We start from the raw sequence: 13,597 nt of genomic DNA on the forward strand, positions 1-13,597 counted from the left end.
CATTCAACAATAAAATTAATATAAATCAAAAACTGCCTAAGTCTGACAAACACCTGTAGTTCACCAATTACAAAGGTAGATATCAAAGAAAACAAATTGTTGAAAATGTGACAGCTGTTTGTAGTTAACGTTTCAGCCAGCAGACACAAAGAGACCGCCCATCAGTTTAGCTTAGTCCTTTCTTGAGAATCATGTGCTCCCTGTTTTGTAGGTATGTGCAGAGCCTCATCAAGGGCATCCTGACAGCTTACTGCCAACCCGCCCATCCCCCTCCCTACCAATTTAACCTACAGTTACAAAGTTATTTGAGTCTAACTATTACAGCACACTACAGGTTTTATACAACTCTAGTCTGTAATGTGGTTGTCATGTGGCATTGTATGTATCACCATCTATTCAATTGCCTGTTGGAGGGAAAGAGGAAATGAGGGAGATACAATTACTATCAACTACTCCTAAATTAGTAACTTCACAACAAACAAATATCAAAGCCGAAACTCAAAAAGACAAGCATTCTTGTTGGTTGCACGAAAAATATCACAACCAGGATTTTCATGAGAATTTGAAGAAATGCAAGTCTAACACATTAGAACCAATTTTGAAGCTCTTTTCATCAATACCTACTTTAGATCTAACTTACAGTGTTGAGATTTGGAACATTTCTTCAAGGAAACCTAACTACGGAACATGTAAACCTATAAATTCATTGCAGGGGGGGGGGGGGGGGAGAGAAAAGTTCAATATGGAGTGATGCACATCTCACTATCTAAGAAAGCCATATATAGGTTATACACATTTAGGCTAGAGTGAAATGTGGGTGTCAATGACATAATGCCTACATTTTCTGACACATTGGTATTGTGGAAACAAACTGCCTGACTAGCTTCTTGGACAGACATCATCATTGTTCAAACTGCAAATGTGAGTCATGAGACCAATACTTTTTTCCCATCCAAGGCAATGAGGTTAAATAATATTCTTTTTGTCTTAGGCTTTGAAAGTAGGTCATAAGTCTGTCAATAGCCTACCTAGCATAACATACTGTAACTGTCCTATTTAAGGTGGGCTAAAATAATTAGGCTTGTCATCTCTTACTTGCTTGGTAGCCTACCTTAAAAAACTTAAACATTCAGTATCATTCCACCCAACCCAGGGTGTTAAGATGGATGTATGGCAATAAAGAAAATTGTAATGCACGATGTGTACTAATAAGTAGACTACTGGACTGTGTTGGAATACTGTATACTACTGATGCAAAAACTTATGATTCCACGATTACCAACAAAGTAACAAACTGATAGGGGTTAACTGTACATGTAACATAGGATGCAATTGCAAATATCGATTCACAAAACATCTTTACAAACAAGTGTCTCATTCAGGAGGAGAGTGTACATTAAAAAGAAAGAACAAACATGATGTGATGCAACCTTATTATGTAGACTGATATGGATGTCTATGCACCTATTGGTTGAGATAATAATTCACATGAGACATTGAATTTGCAATCATAACATTCCTTAGTGAAGGATGTGATACACTTTAAAGTAGGGAACTTACAAAGTGGGTAAAACGAAGATGAAGATAATATATCAAACCACTAACTTGCTTTTTATGGCTTCCATAATTAAAAAATAACAAGTGTCCTAGTAACTGTTCACTTACCTTTGCGTTCTCATATCTGTGATTTGATGAAATCATCTTTATCAAAACTGACACTTGCAACACAGACCCCGATACCACCCGTTTATGTCCCTGTACACATGCATCCAGAGCCATAAACCTGGACTACGCCTACTCACTAAAATTAGGTTGCCGGCATGGTCTCAAACGTCATTCTTATATCTAAATTGTTACTGACCGCTTGAATATTAAACACTGTAAATAACTATTGTGTTGGTGTAAACAACCTGTAACACTCCGACATCACTCATCCCGCACCTACTACAACTTTACTGTGTATTTCCACACCGACAACTTTCTTTGGCAGCCATTGCCACCCAGCCACAGTTGTACATACCACTGCATGATTTTGATTGGCCATTGTGTGAAATATTATATAAACCTACTTCTTTGGCCGTTCTTGCCAGAGATACTATTCGTGAACTGCCAGTGGATTGTGTTCTGCTAGCTTGGCGTTCTAGTGGGCAACATGGCTGATACATTGATTGATTTGGAGATGGCACCAACAGAAAGTGCACCGGAAATTATAGATCATAATGAAGAGGAGTAAGTGGAATTTGTGATATTAGTCTGACTCGCGTTATGCGAATGTTAAGTGCATAAAATATATTACAGTTGTTCAGAGACTAGGCGTATATGGCACAAAACAACGCACCGAATTGTGCAACGTTCAAGTAATCTTTCTGTTTTCCCGACCGCTCTCTAATTTGTGAATCGTTCAGGAGAAAAGTCAGCTTACTAAAACTGTCTGGAAAAAGTACTGTCTACTGCTCAGTCGATGTTGTTTCGTTGTAATGCTGTTACCAGCTGAGAGACGACTGTCGAGGATCAATGTAGAGTTACGTAGTTATATGCTGTAATGTTGTAATACTAACTGCGTTTTAAAATTTAGTTATTAATCAAAATCAAAAAATCCTGGGGGTGAACTGTAGATATTGGCAGCCCTTTTTTTTCCGCCTGTAACAAAATCCCTTAAGAAAACAGAATTTACACGTAGTTTTAACTAATGTTGAATTTCACGTTATGTAGAACAGACTTCAATGTACTCACTCTCCAGTAACCTTTTTTCTCCCACGCCACAAAAACTGCATTCGTCGATAATTAATCATAAGTCTGTGTAAAATGTAGAGAAGTAGTTAGGCTAAATTTTTTTAAAATTCTGTACTTTGCATGATGCTAGACAAAGGAATACTATTGGAAGAAAAAACATTGTTGTGGTGTGATGTATAAGCATGTTATTTGATCAGGTGTTTGTTTCATAGGGCGGATGTGGGCGGTATGAATGAATATTTGTGAGTGTTCTTCTCATGAAATTGAGAGTCTGATTTATTAACAGTGTACTCACCAATTATAAAAGTGAGGGAATAATAAGAACATGATAGGGTTTGGCTAGTTGTCAATTTTGTTCCCTCCCCCCCCCCCCCCCCACACACTCGCAATGCTGTCATCAGTATGGTTGTAAGTATTATGGATAGCCTGAACAATTTCAAATGTTGGCAGAATACATTGACATTGCATTAAGAATACTCAGGAGTTATCTGAAACATTTAGTTTTCTAACAAAATAGGTTTCATAAAACAGTTTTCACACCTGTTTTTAACTTCCTGCACCTAAATAGTTTCTTACCTCACTCACTAGTTGTTAATGCCCCTTCCATAATCCTCACCTTCGCACTTTATCCAAGACATGTTTTACCAGCTTCTAAGTGTTGTGAAAATGTCACGATTAGTAAATTGCCTATAGCTTGTGTGTTGTGGCGCGCGCGCATGCGCGCGCGCACACACACACACACACACCAAATATTTCAATATAAAGAGACAGCATAAAACTTAACCAGAGGAAGTGTTAGATCTGCAACTGTTAACTGTATTTGTGGAAAGCTTATGCTTTCTTTCAGCACTTCACTCATTTGAAACTTTTTTTGCCTCATTTGGTCTCTCTCATTCCTAGTCTTTATTAGGCATTAATTATTGACTCCAGTCCTTCATTTCTCAGTTGGTTAATCCATCTGTTCTTTGTCAGTCCCCTTTAACAACATGCTTCAAAGAGTAATAAATACAGATTAGAAACCATATTTGAGGTTATTAGTGCAATAGTGGTCTAAACCACATTTTTGGAAAAATGAGATATTCACACAGAACATCACTTAACGCTGTACCATTACACCAGACATGTATTTGGACATCATGGACAATGTGGTAGTGTCAGATGTTATTTATGCACCGTGCAGTGCCATACGAAACGTGGCGCTATAGTGACTTATGCCGCTGAAGGGTCATTAGTGTGCATGTGTGTGTGTGTGTGTGTGTGTGTGTGTGTGTACTAAGGAACATCATGTGCAGTAGCCCCGGTGATGATGTCAAAGCCACATTGCGACGTAGTCCCTTGTTGGACTCGTACAATTTTATATGGACACCGGTGCAGATAAGGAACATTTCCATTTCAGACCTATTTGAATTGGACACTACGACCGATGCCTTAGACATAGAATGTGCACCTGGCCAATTCAGCCAGCATGCAAGTGATGCAGCGGATGAGTTACGTGTCATGTTAGCAGAGCCCTATCTGCCCAATACATCGAAGGATACCACACCCACTATGTCAACCAAGGACGTATCGGAGGGGATCGTAGCACTGGTACCATAATTGCACTGCAATGAGGAAGAAAATGAGTCTGGAATGCACACCTGTGGGTGCGGTACATTCAAACAGAAAAGTGATCAAAAGGGGAAGAATACATTAGCGTGAAGGGAAATGAAGTGCCAAAGAATCGTCCCACCCTCGGAGCATGCACATGTCTGAGGGAATGTGGTCGACATTTTTCACCTGAACACCAGCAACATCTGCTTGACTCATTCTATGCATTAAGTAGTTTCGCCTTGCAGTTGGCACACATTTTTGCTATGGTGAAGGTAGTCCCTGCGGCACACACGTATTCCTCTGATATTACAGAGTCGCGGTGAGCTACAACACGCCTATACCATTTCCAGAATGAAGAGGGAGTGGATGTGAAGGTATGTAAAATGTTCTTAAAGAACATTTTGCAGATATCAGATGGTAGGATTACAAGGATTCTTTTGCACAAAGTGTAGCACCAGACCCCCACCCATCGACAAGGGAGGCGCATGCATTGCTAAAAACAAAACACCAATAGCAAAGACTGTTGCGGTAGAGAACTTCATAAAATGGTTTCCATCATAACAGAGCTATTATGCACGAATGAATGAAACAGTGGATCGGAAGTATTTGTCACCAGACCTGAGAATGGGGAAGCTATACCATTTATATAAAGCTGAGCATGATGATCCAGTCTCATACTACATGTTTGGTCAGGTATTTAATACAAGATTTAATCTCTCTTTTCATCCTCCTGTAAGTGATTTCTGCCATAAATGTGACCTCTGTAACATCAAACATGCTGCAGCCGACACTGTGGAAGAGAAGGGGAAATGGGAATGTGAAAGAGAGTTGCATCAACGAAAGGCCGAGAGCGTGCGGACGGGAATGCATTGTGATCCAGCAGAAGGATGGCATCAGAACAATGATGCCACCATGATTGCCTTCAATTTGATGAGGACTATACTGACACTGGTACTTACTGACAGGTATCTGTTACTACAAGCGGCAATTGTGGACATATTGCCTTGGAATACACGATCTGTGTACCAAGAAAGCTACCATGTATGTATGGAGTGAGGGCAAAGCATCCCAAGGACTACAAGAAATTGGATTGTCTCTCCCGCATTACATTAAATATAATGTCCAAACAAAATGACTGATTATCTGCTCAGATCAATGTGGCGGACAAAATCAGAATATAAAAATTCATGGTTCTGCATGCAGACTTCACACCAAAAGTAATCCACCATAAATTCCTAATCAGTGGGCATTCATACCTACCATGTGCCCAGGAATTCGGTATCACGAAGAACAGGAAATTTCACCCGAACATATACACACCCTCTGACTGGATTAATGTCATTATCACTTCACGAAAACAACCACCCTTCGCCGCTATACCAATGACAAGGAATGATTTCATATCCACAGTATGTTTAGAGAGAAACATACATAACCTAACCGTAAAGTGTCGACACAAAGTACCGGAATGCAATGGCTCCATATTCGGTGGCTTCAGTGTAAAGCATCCTCCCCCATATCATGTTTTATAAGTACTCCAATGAGCCAGATGTCCCGTTTGCTGATGTCAGTTTTGCTATACAAGGGTCGAAAGTAATTGAGACTCTGGACATACTATGTCCCAATGGAAATGCTATTAGTGGATTGAAAAAGATGATTAATGACCTTGCTGCAATTCGTACCCCTGGTGTACCATGGTTATTACCATAACTTGAAGACATCTGCACAGCCGTGTAGTGACACAATTCCTGTAAATGATGATACGGATGATGAACATTAACACCTCATGTGTATCTTGTCCAATGTTTGACTACAGTGTGTAAAGCAATAATGGCCTATCCCACATGTTTCGTGTATTATGGCCAAGTGTGCCGAAACGGTAGTGGCCTAATCCACAAAAAGAAAAAGACCAGTCTAAAAACACTGTTACAGTTCATTCCATGTATAGCCAATTACTGGACACCATAGCACGTTATGTATTCCACAAATCATTGCTAAACGCTGCAATCACTACATTACATATCAATTCTGCAAATGTCAATATCTTCCAATGGCCATTCCCACAAACCAGCGTGCTTGGGTTAGGCCACTATAGTACTTATAGCCTCATTTATGGCTGTTGCAATGCATGGACTAGTGTTAAGAACAAGTTAAATGTAGAGGAATGGAGGAGAGATGAGGTTTTAGGGATAGTACCTGTCTGTGAAGGCTGTAGTATGAGCTTCAGCACACTGAAAAGAGGGATTGCACATCACTGCAGATGTGCTGTCCACCCATTATCATCTGGGATTTTAATGATTGAACCATATCCCTTAACTTACATAGCTTAACTGCAGCTGTTGATACCAATAAACTATAAAACTATGAAAAATGAATCCAAAACCCCAACAACTCACAAATTCAAATACCCCATACTCACTACATCAGTTAAAACACAACCAGCATACCATATTCAGTAATAAGACCAAACATATGTAGCAATTGTATGACAGACATCGTATCACCACCTATCTCAGAATGTGGTCATACACTCATGAACTTCACTGTCATATCCATTCCTAATAAATAAGCAATAACAAAAATTTAGACTTCTTTGTGCACAACAAGCACCAGACTAATCATACCTAACGAAAGTGCCAAATATACAAATAGACAAAAACTCTGAACTCACAGAAAATGCTTCGAGAACACTTGTTATCACACCAAGTACCTAAACTCAAAACCAATTTGCGTGATGACTACCAGAACTCAGATGAACCCAATACCACCCATTAAACTCAACACGTCCACATCCACCACCAGAAGACATCAGATACAACTACACAATGTCTACAAACACAACCAACTCAAAAATTACACACCGTAGTGACATTACACACCACAACACCATTATGTCACAGGTCAAAACAGACAGTTGGAATTGGATTCTCCCACTGACTCATTGCCCTTGCAACCAGATTCATCTTTTACCTTTGTTCCATGGTCATAATTTGACATTGCAGTCTAAATGTGTTTGGAAGCTAAAGTACTGAATCAACATATCTGCAGCAACAGCAGTTTCAGTAGTTGTGGCCAGTATTCAAAACACTCTTATCTAGGTCATCCAGATGACTGATAACTGAATAATGCATTTTAAAACAAGCAGTTGGACATGGATTGGCTGCAGCAACATGTTGTCATAACTCATGATGCTAATTACAGATATAGACAGGGTGTCCATAAAGTCCCTTTACAACTTTAAAATTTTATTACAATGGCAGTTGTTGAAATATTTTAACAACATTTCTTTTATATCAATCAGTGTCTATAAAAGTTTTTTTTGATACTGTTTAATAGACCTCTAAATGGGCACCTTTAGTTGCACGAAGCACATCAAGACTACTCGATTTCTTGGCAAGTTCGCTGTAGTGTAGTGTTATCAGTGGTGGCAATGGCATTATGAATCCTTTGCTGCTTCAAGTCATCAATGTCCCACATCTGTGTCTGATACATGATATCTTTTACATACCCCCATAAAAAAGTCCAAGGGAGTTATATCTGGTGAATGCAGTGGCCAAGGAATTGGCCCATTCCTCCCAATCCATCTGCCTGGAAATGTTTCATTGAGGAACCAGTGAACATGCAGTCCCCAATGTGGTGGTGCACCATCTTGCTGGAAAATGATGGTTGTAAGTCAATCAGTTGTGGTACTACACATTCAGTCAGAATGTCAAGGTAAACATCTACAAGAATTGTTGATTCATTGAAGAAAAATGGACCAATTATTCAGTTGCACATCATTCCACACCACACACTCACTTTTGACTATCCCAGTGAAGCTCCCTACTAACCTGGGGGTGTTCAGATCCCCAGATTCTCACACTGTATCTGTTTAATGTCCCAGAAACATGAAAAGTGGCCCTGTCACTGAAACAAACTCACTTGAGGAGTGCTTCATCCTCCAAAAGGCTTTCCAGGATGTTGAGTGCAGACTTTGTCCGTTTTGGCTTGTCATTTGGCTCAAGTGTCTGTAAGAGTTGCGCTTTGTAAGCGTACAACCGTAAGTTCTTGTGGAGGACCTTATGCACAGTTGAATGTGGTAGTTGCAACTGTCTGGCAGCAGTGCGGATGGGCTTCGTAGGTGAATGAGCAAAGACATTTAAAACGCGATCGATGTTTTCCTCGGAAGTTCTTGGTCGCCCGCTCCTCCTCTTATCCAATACTGTCCCTCTCAATAAACCAGGACACACATTGAGCCTTCTTTTGAGGAGTTGCCATTTTATAGAGATTCAGTTCCTTCCATCAACAGAGTATCTGAAACACAAAATTTTAGTATATATAAAAACTTTAGTAAACAGTAATTACAATAAAAGAAATTTTGTTAAAATATTTCAACAACTGCCGCTGTAATAAAATTTTGCAGTTGTAAAGGGACTTTATGGACCCCCTGTATATATAATTTCAGAATGAATAGAATTTAATTTCAATTAATAAAATTAAGTGTATTGAAATGAATGCTGCATCTCATGCTCTGCCTCCTTTCTCCCCTCACCCTTTCCTCCGTACTTAACCCTTTATGCCTATAGAGCTGCAGTGCGAGGACAATGAAACTGCGTGTGTGTGTGTGTGTGTGAGCCTGAAAGCAGGGCATTCCTTTAAAAGTGTAATGTGTGTAACTGAAAATGTATGTTACCACAGAAGTGTAAAAGCTTTATTGCAGTTTAATTTAATAATAACTATTTCATTGTCCATGTCTTCGCCCATACAGAGCTCCCAGCCTAACTTTTCATGAATTTTTTCCTGACCTCAAGGTCTATATTATTGGATGTTAGCAGATATTTTTTCAAAGAAAGTCCTTTTATTTTGCACACACCTTGCTACCTTGCTTCTTCCTGTATATAGTCTACTTCAGAGATAACAAAATTTGTCCTTCTCTTCAAGAATTTCTTGGCCAAATTTAAAATTTAGCCTGTCAGCATGTTCGTCTGCTGTGCACATCATTGCTGACGTTTCTTTGTATATACATTGTAGCCATCAGCTTGCAAATGTTCCATTACATCAAACACCCAACTCAACTTCTATTCATCTTTGATGACAGTCATTCATCACCAGAAAGCCATATCCTGATTTTCTTGCCATGATAAACAACTTGCATAGTGACGTAATTCTTGATTTCCCTCCCTGTCTCAAATTATAAAAATTAACTCATTTTCAATCTCCTTTTTTCCTCATGAATTGCAAATTAACCACAAGTTCCTCTGATAGTTCCTTTCGCTTTTTATGACATCAGTCAAACACTGTAAAGTAATCTTTTGCTGAGTTTGAAACGGTAAATAATTGGAAGTTGACTGTATCCCCAACCAACACCCAATTGGTGATAGAGCTTATTCATTGATCCTTTTGTTAATTTTAAGGATATTATAATATGTTTCTTCAATTAACCCATCTGTTATGAAGTTGCCGCTATTTACTTTTGCTTAATACGAGTAATTATGTAGCAGCTCTAGAACTTCAGCATTAAAAAATAGCATGCAGTTGTGCTCCATTTCGCATGCATTCAACCTTTATTGTTTCAAAAATAGCCATTTGGCATTATTGGCTGGGAGACCCCAAAGTGCTTGGTGCCTATCCTTTGTGAAGTGTTTTAAGTGAATCTGAAAAGTGTGTGTGTGTGTGGGGGGGGGAGACTTTGTGAGCTCCCATTCCTGCCAGTCATAGTGGTGTGACTGACTGAAGAGAGGAGAGGGCAGATCTCCTGAGAATGAATCTGACTGACTGCAAACTGTTTGAGTTGGGAGTAGGGCGCCTAGTGCCACCGCTCCATAGCAGAGCTTCTGTAGGCACCATCTTACCAGTTGTACCATGGGACAGCCCCCTGGTCTAAACTGCAGATGCCGTGGTAGGCACTGATGTGCCAATCGGCACTTTCCTGCAATGTGGACATGGCAAGACTGCTACCAAGCCATGCTGAAGAGGAGACTATAACTGTAAAACTCTTGTCAATAAATGGATGTTAATTGGGTGTTGTCTCATTGACACTTTGGGCATGAAACAGGTCGTCACCACTGACTCGCCACTTGGCCGTCCTGAACTCTCGTAGGCGGTCACATCCAGTGAAACCCTTATAATTCATTGCTGATTCAGCTAGATTTTGTCAGATTTTCATTAACATTTTGAGATGTCATTTATTTATCCATAACTGCTCTTCTAAAAGCCTTTTTTGAGGCTACTAACAGACTAAATAAAAAGAAAGAAAGAAAGTGTTTGAAAGTGAAACAGTGAAATTGCCAGTTTTTTGGGATGGAGATAGAGGGAAGATTCAGATTCTTTATTGGTCATTCAGCATTATTACATGCAATAGACTTCGTCAGTTCACTTAACCTATTAATTTCACAAAATAAATTTTTACATATTTAAGTTGATACTGGACATTTCTAAAAATTCCTCTAATGAATAGAATGGATTAGTTAACAAGAAGTTATGTACATTTTCTTTAAATAATTTGACAGGCTTGATTGACGCATTCTTAGACAATTTGTTATATATTTTAATTGCCATATGACTATTGTTAGTTTTAGCAAATCTATTTTGTGGCAACAGCAGTTCTTGTATAGTAGTCATGCCTTTGATTTGTTACACTTAAATTAGGTAGTTCAGCAAGTATGTAGTTAATGCTGTCAAGAATATGTAAGTTAATAACTGTTAAAATTCTATATTTAATGAACAGTGGTTTACAATGTGTCCTATTATCTACCTTAGCCATTACTCTGATTGCTTTCTTCTGGATCACCATAATTTCATTTATTTTTCTGCTGTTTCCCCAGAGTATTAACCCTTACATTAAAACAGATTGAAAATAGGCAAAGTACGCTGTCCTTACATACTCAAACGTCACACAACACATCAGTCTCTTCAAATATATAACTCTTGACAACCTAACCACTATGTGATCAACATGAGAGTTCCATGTTAGACTGTTGTCAGGTATGATACCTAAAAACTTTGCCTTTTGTTTTTCTATTTTTGTAGTCTTTGATAGACTGAACCACATATTCTGAGTCTTTTCCTCATTTAATACTAAACCATTTGCATTAAACCATGATGATGCATTTTCTTTAGCCAATTTCATACCACTTACAAGGTTATCAAATACTTATGGTTTGCAGATAGAAAAATTGTATCGTCTGCAGACAAATACATCTTTACATCTCTATTTCCTGGTAAGTCATTTATGTGTTCAAGGAAGAGAAGTGGTCTCAATTTAGATCCCTTCGGCACTCCGTGTTGAACCTCGAGTGTGTTTGACAGATGACTTCCTGAACTCACCACCTGTTTCCTTTTATTGAGGTATGATTTGATGAGTTTTAAACTTTTATCACATATTCTGTAGTACTCAAGTTTAGAGACCAAAAGTGAGTGGTCAACACAGTCAAAGGCTTTGCTCAGATCATATAAGGTTACCTGTGTGTGAGCATGGTCCTTGAATGCTGCTAAAATGTCTCTAAGAACTCTATAACATGTATAGCTGACCTTCCTTTTCTGTAACCAAACTGTGATGCACTTAACATATCATTTAGTTCTAGGTATTCATATATCTGCTGATATATTATGCCTTCAAAGACTTCTCCTAGTACTGGAATTAGTGAAATTGGTCTGTAGTTTGCAGGATCTGATTTGATACCCTTCTTAAAGAATGGAGTCACCTTGGATAGTTTGAGAGGATCAGGAAAAACCCCTTCTATGAGATACAGGTTTATAGAATACGTTAATTATGCTGCAATGTAATGTATGATTTCTTTCAATAGATTGTTTGACATATTAAAAATATCTGTACTGTATGAAATTTTCATTTCTTTGACTATTTTAAGAACTTCATGTTGGCATACCTCTTTAAAGTGTTTCAATGATGATCTGGCCCTATTATGATTTAGGTTTGCACTTTTAAGATAATCTATATATGTTACATTGGGTTTACTTATCAACTTTTTGATATCATCAGCACAGCTTACAAAATATTTGTTGATTGTATGTGCTGGTATTGGGACTGCCTTGTCAAAGTTTCTGACCTCACCCTTAACAGTATTAATTACTGACCAGGATGTTTTGCATTAGTTTTTACTATTTTTATGAGATTTGTGTTGCATCTTTGTTTCACCAATTGCAACTCTTTCTTATACAGTTTCGTAGTGGTTTTTTCGAGATCCTTAATTTCATTAGAATTATTTACTTTGCCAAGGCGCTTCAACAGCAGTAGCTTATTTTTTAGATTCTCCAGTTCTTTGGTGTACCACAATTTACCCCTTCTTGTTTTATGATATTTCTTTTGAACAAGATGGGCTTTTAAAGTACCTATTAAGTAATTGTGGATTGTTTCATAAACTGTTTGGGCACTGGAATCACAGTTTTGAAATAATTTGTCCCAGTTTATGCTCAGTTGGTGTTAGTTTTCTGAGATTGTGTTTTGTTAATATTAAGATATTAGATTTTGTTAACTTTTATCCGGCCTTGCTCTCATCCCCTTTTGTAAAATGTCTTAACTCTACTGTTAATATGGAGTGGTCTGAGAAAACAAATTCCTTTACCTTGGTGGAATACATATCATGAGCACAGTTGACAAAAGCATTATCCAAGCACACTTTTAGTCTTGTTGGTTCTGAATTTACATGATGGAAGTTGTGCTGCCTTAGCATATTCAGTAACTTATTTACACTGGGTTGTTACATGTTACATCAAAGCTTGAATTAAAGTCTTCCCCAATTACAGTTACATATTGTTTCTACTTCATTATATAGCAGAGAACACTGTCTAAATCATCTAAAAAAGTTTTATCACCTGAGTCAGGGAAATGATAGATACATACTGTGATAAGTTTCATTACATCACATATGATCCCGGTAATTTCAAAGTGTTTCTCTACACATGCCCAACTAAGATCTAGTGTTCTACACTCTTTCATTTGAAACATAGATAACAGTACCGACATTACAGTACTGAGATCTGCAAAAACTGTTTCTATGTTTATAACCTTCTGGTACATCATATTGTATTTGTTCTGGTTTAAGCCAATGTTCAGATAGACATAAGAAAGAATACTTATGCTGTGGCAATGAGTCCTCCAGAATTTCAACTTCACTTTCAAGACCCTGATTGTTTAAAAATAAGATGTTGCTCTGACTTATCTGTGAGTTAGCAGGCTGGTTTTTAACATTTTGATTTTCTTCTTGGCTTGAAACCATAAAAAATTATCACTGAATGACACAGATGTTATTTTCTTTTGGCTCCTCCTTAAGCATTG

General features: G+C 38.1%; 2 protein-coding genes across 3 annotated transcripts in view; one reads left to right on the forward strand and one right to left on the reverse strand.

The window, feature by feature from the left end:
• LOC126260879 (cyclin-Y) overlaps positions 1-2,037 on the reverse strand; it is an 84,750-nt gene extending 82,713 nt beyond the window's left edge. For both annotated transcript variants that reach the window (XM_049958320.1, XM_049958321.1), the window contains exon 1: positions 1,666-2,037. The gene's annotated coding sequence lies outside the window, so the exon portion shown is untranslated. The remainder of the gene's footprint in view (positions 1-1,665) is intronic.
• Positions 2,038-2,100: 63 nt separating this feature from the next.
• LOC126260878 (dnaJ homolog subfamily C member 7) overlaps positions 2,101-13,597 on the forward strand; it is an 84,216-nt gene continuing 72,719 nt past the window's right edge. The window contains exon 1 of the mRNA XM_049958319.1: positions 2,101-2,229. Within this exon, the coding sequence (XP_049814276.1) occupies positions 2,153-2,229 (77 nt within the window). The 5' untranslated portion in view covers positions 2,101-2,152. The remainder of the gene's footprint in view (positions 2,230-13,597) is intronic.

This window comes from Schistocerca nitens, chromosome 5, assembly GCF_023898315.1.
Source record: "Schistocerca nitens isolate TAMUIC-IGC-003100 chromosome 5, iqSchNite1.1, whole genome shotgun sequence".
Classification (NCBI taxonomy): Eukaryota; Metazoa; Arthropoda; class Insecta; order Orthoptera; family Acrididae; genus Schistocerca; species Schistocerca nitens.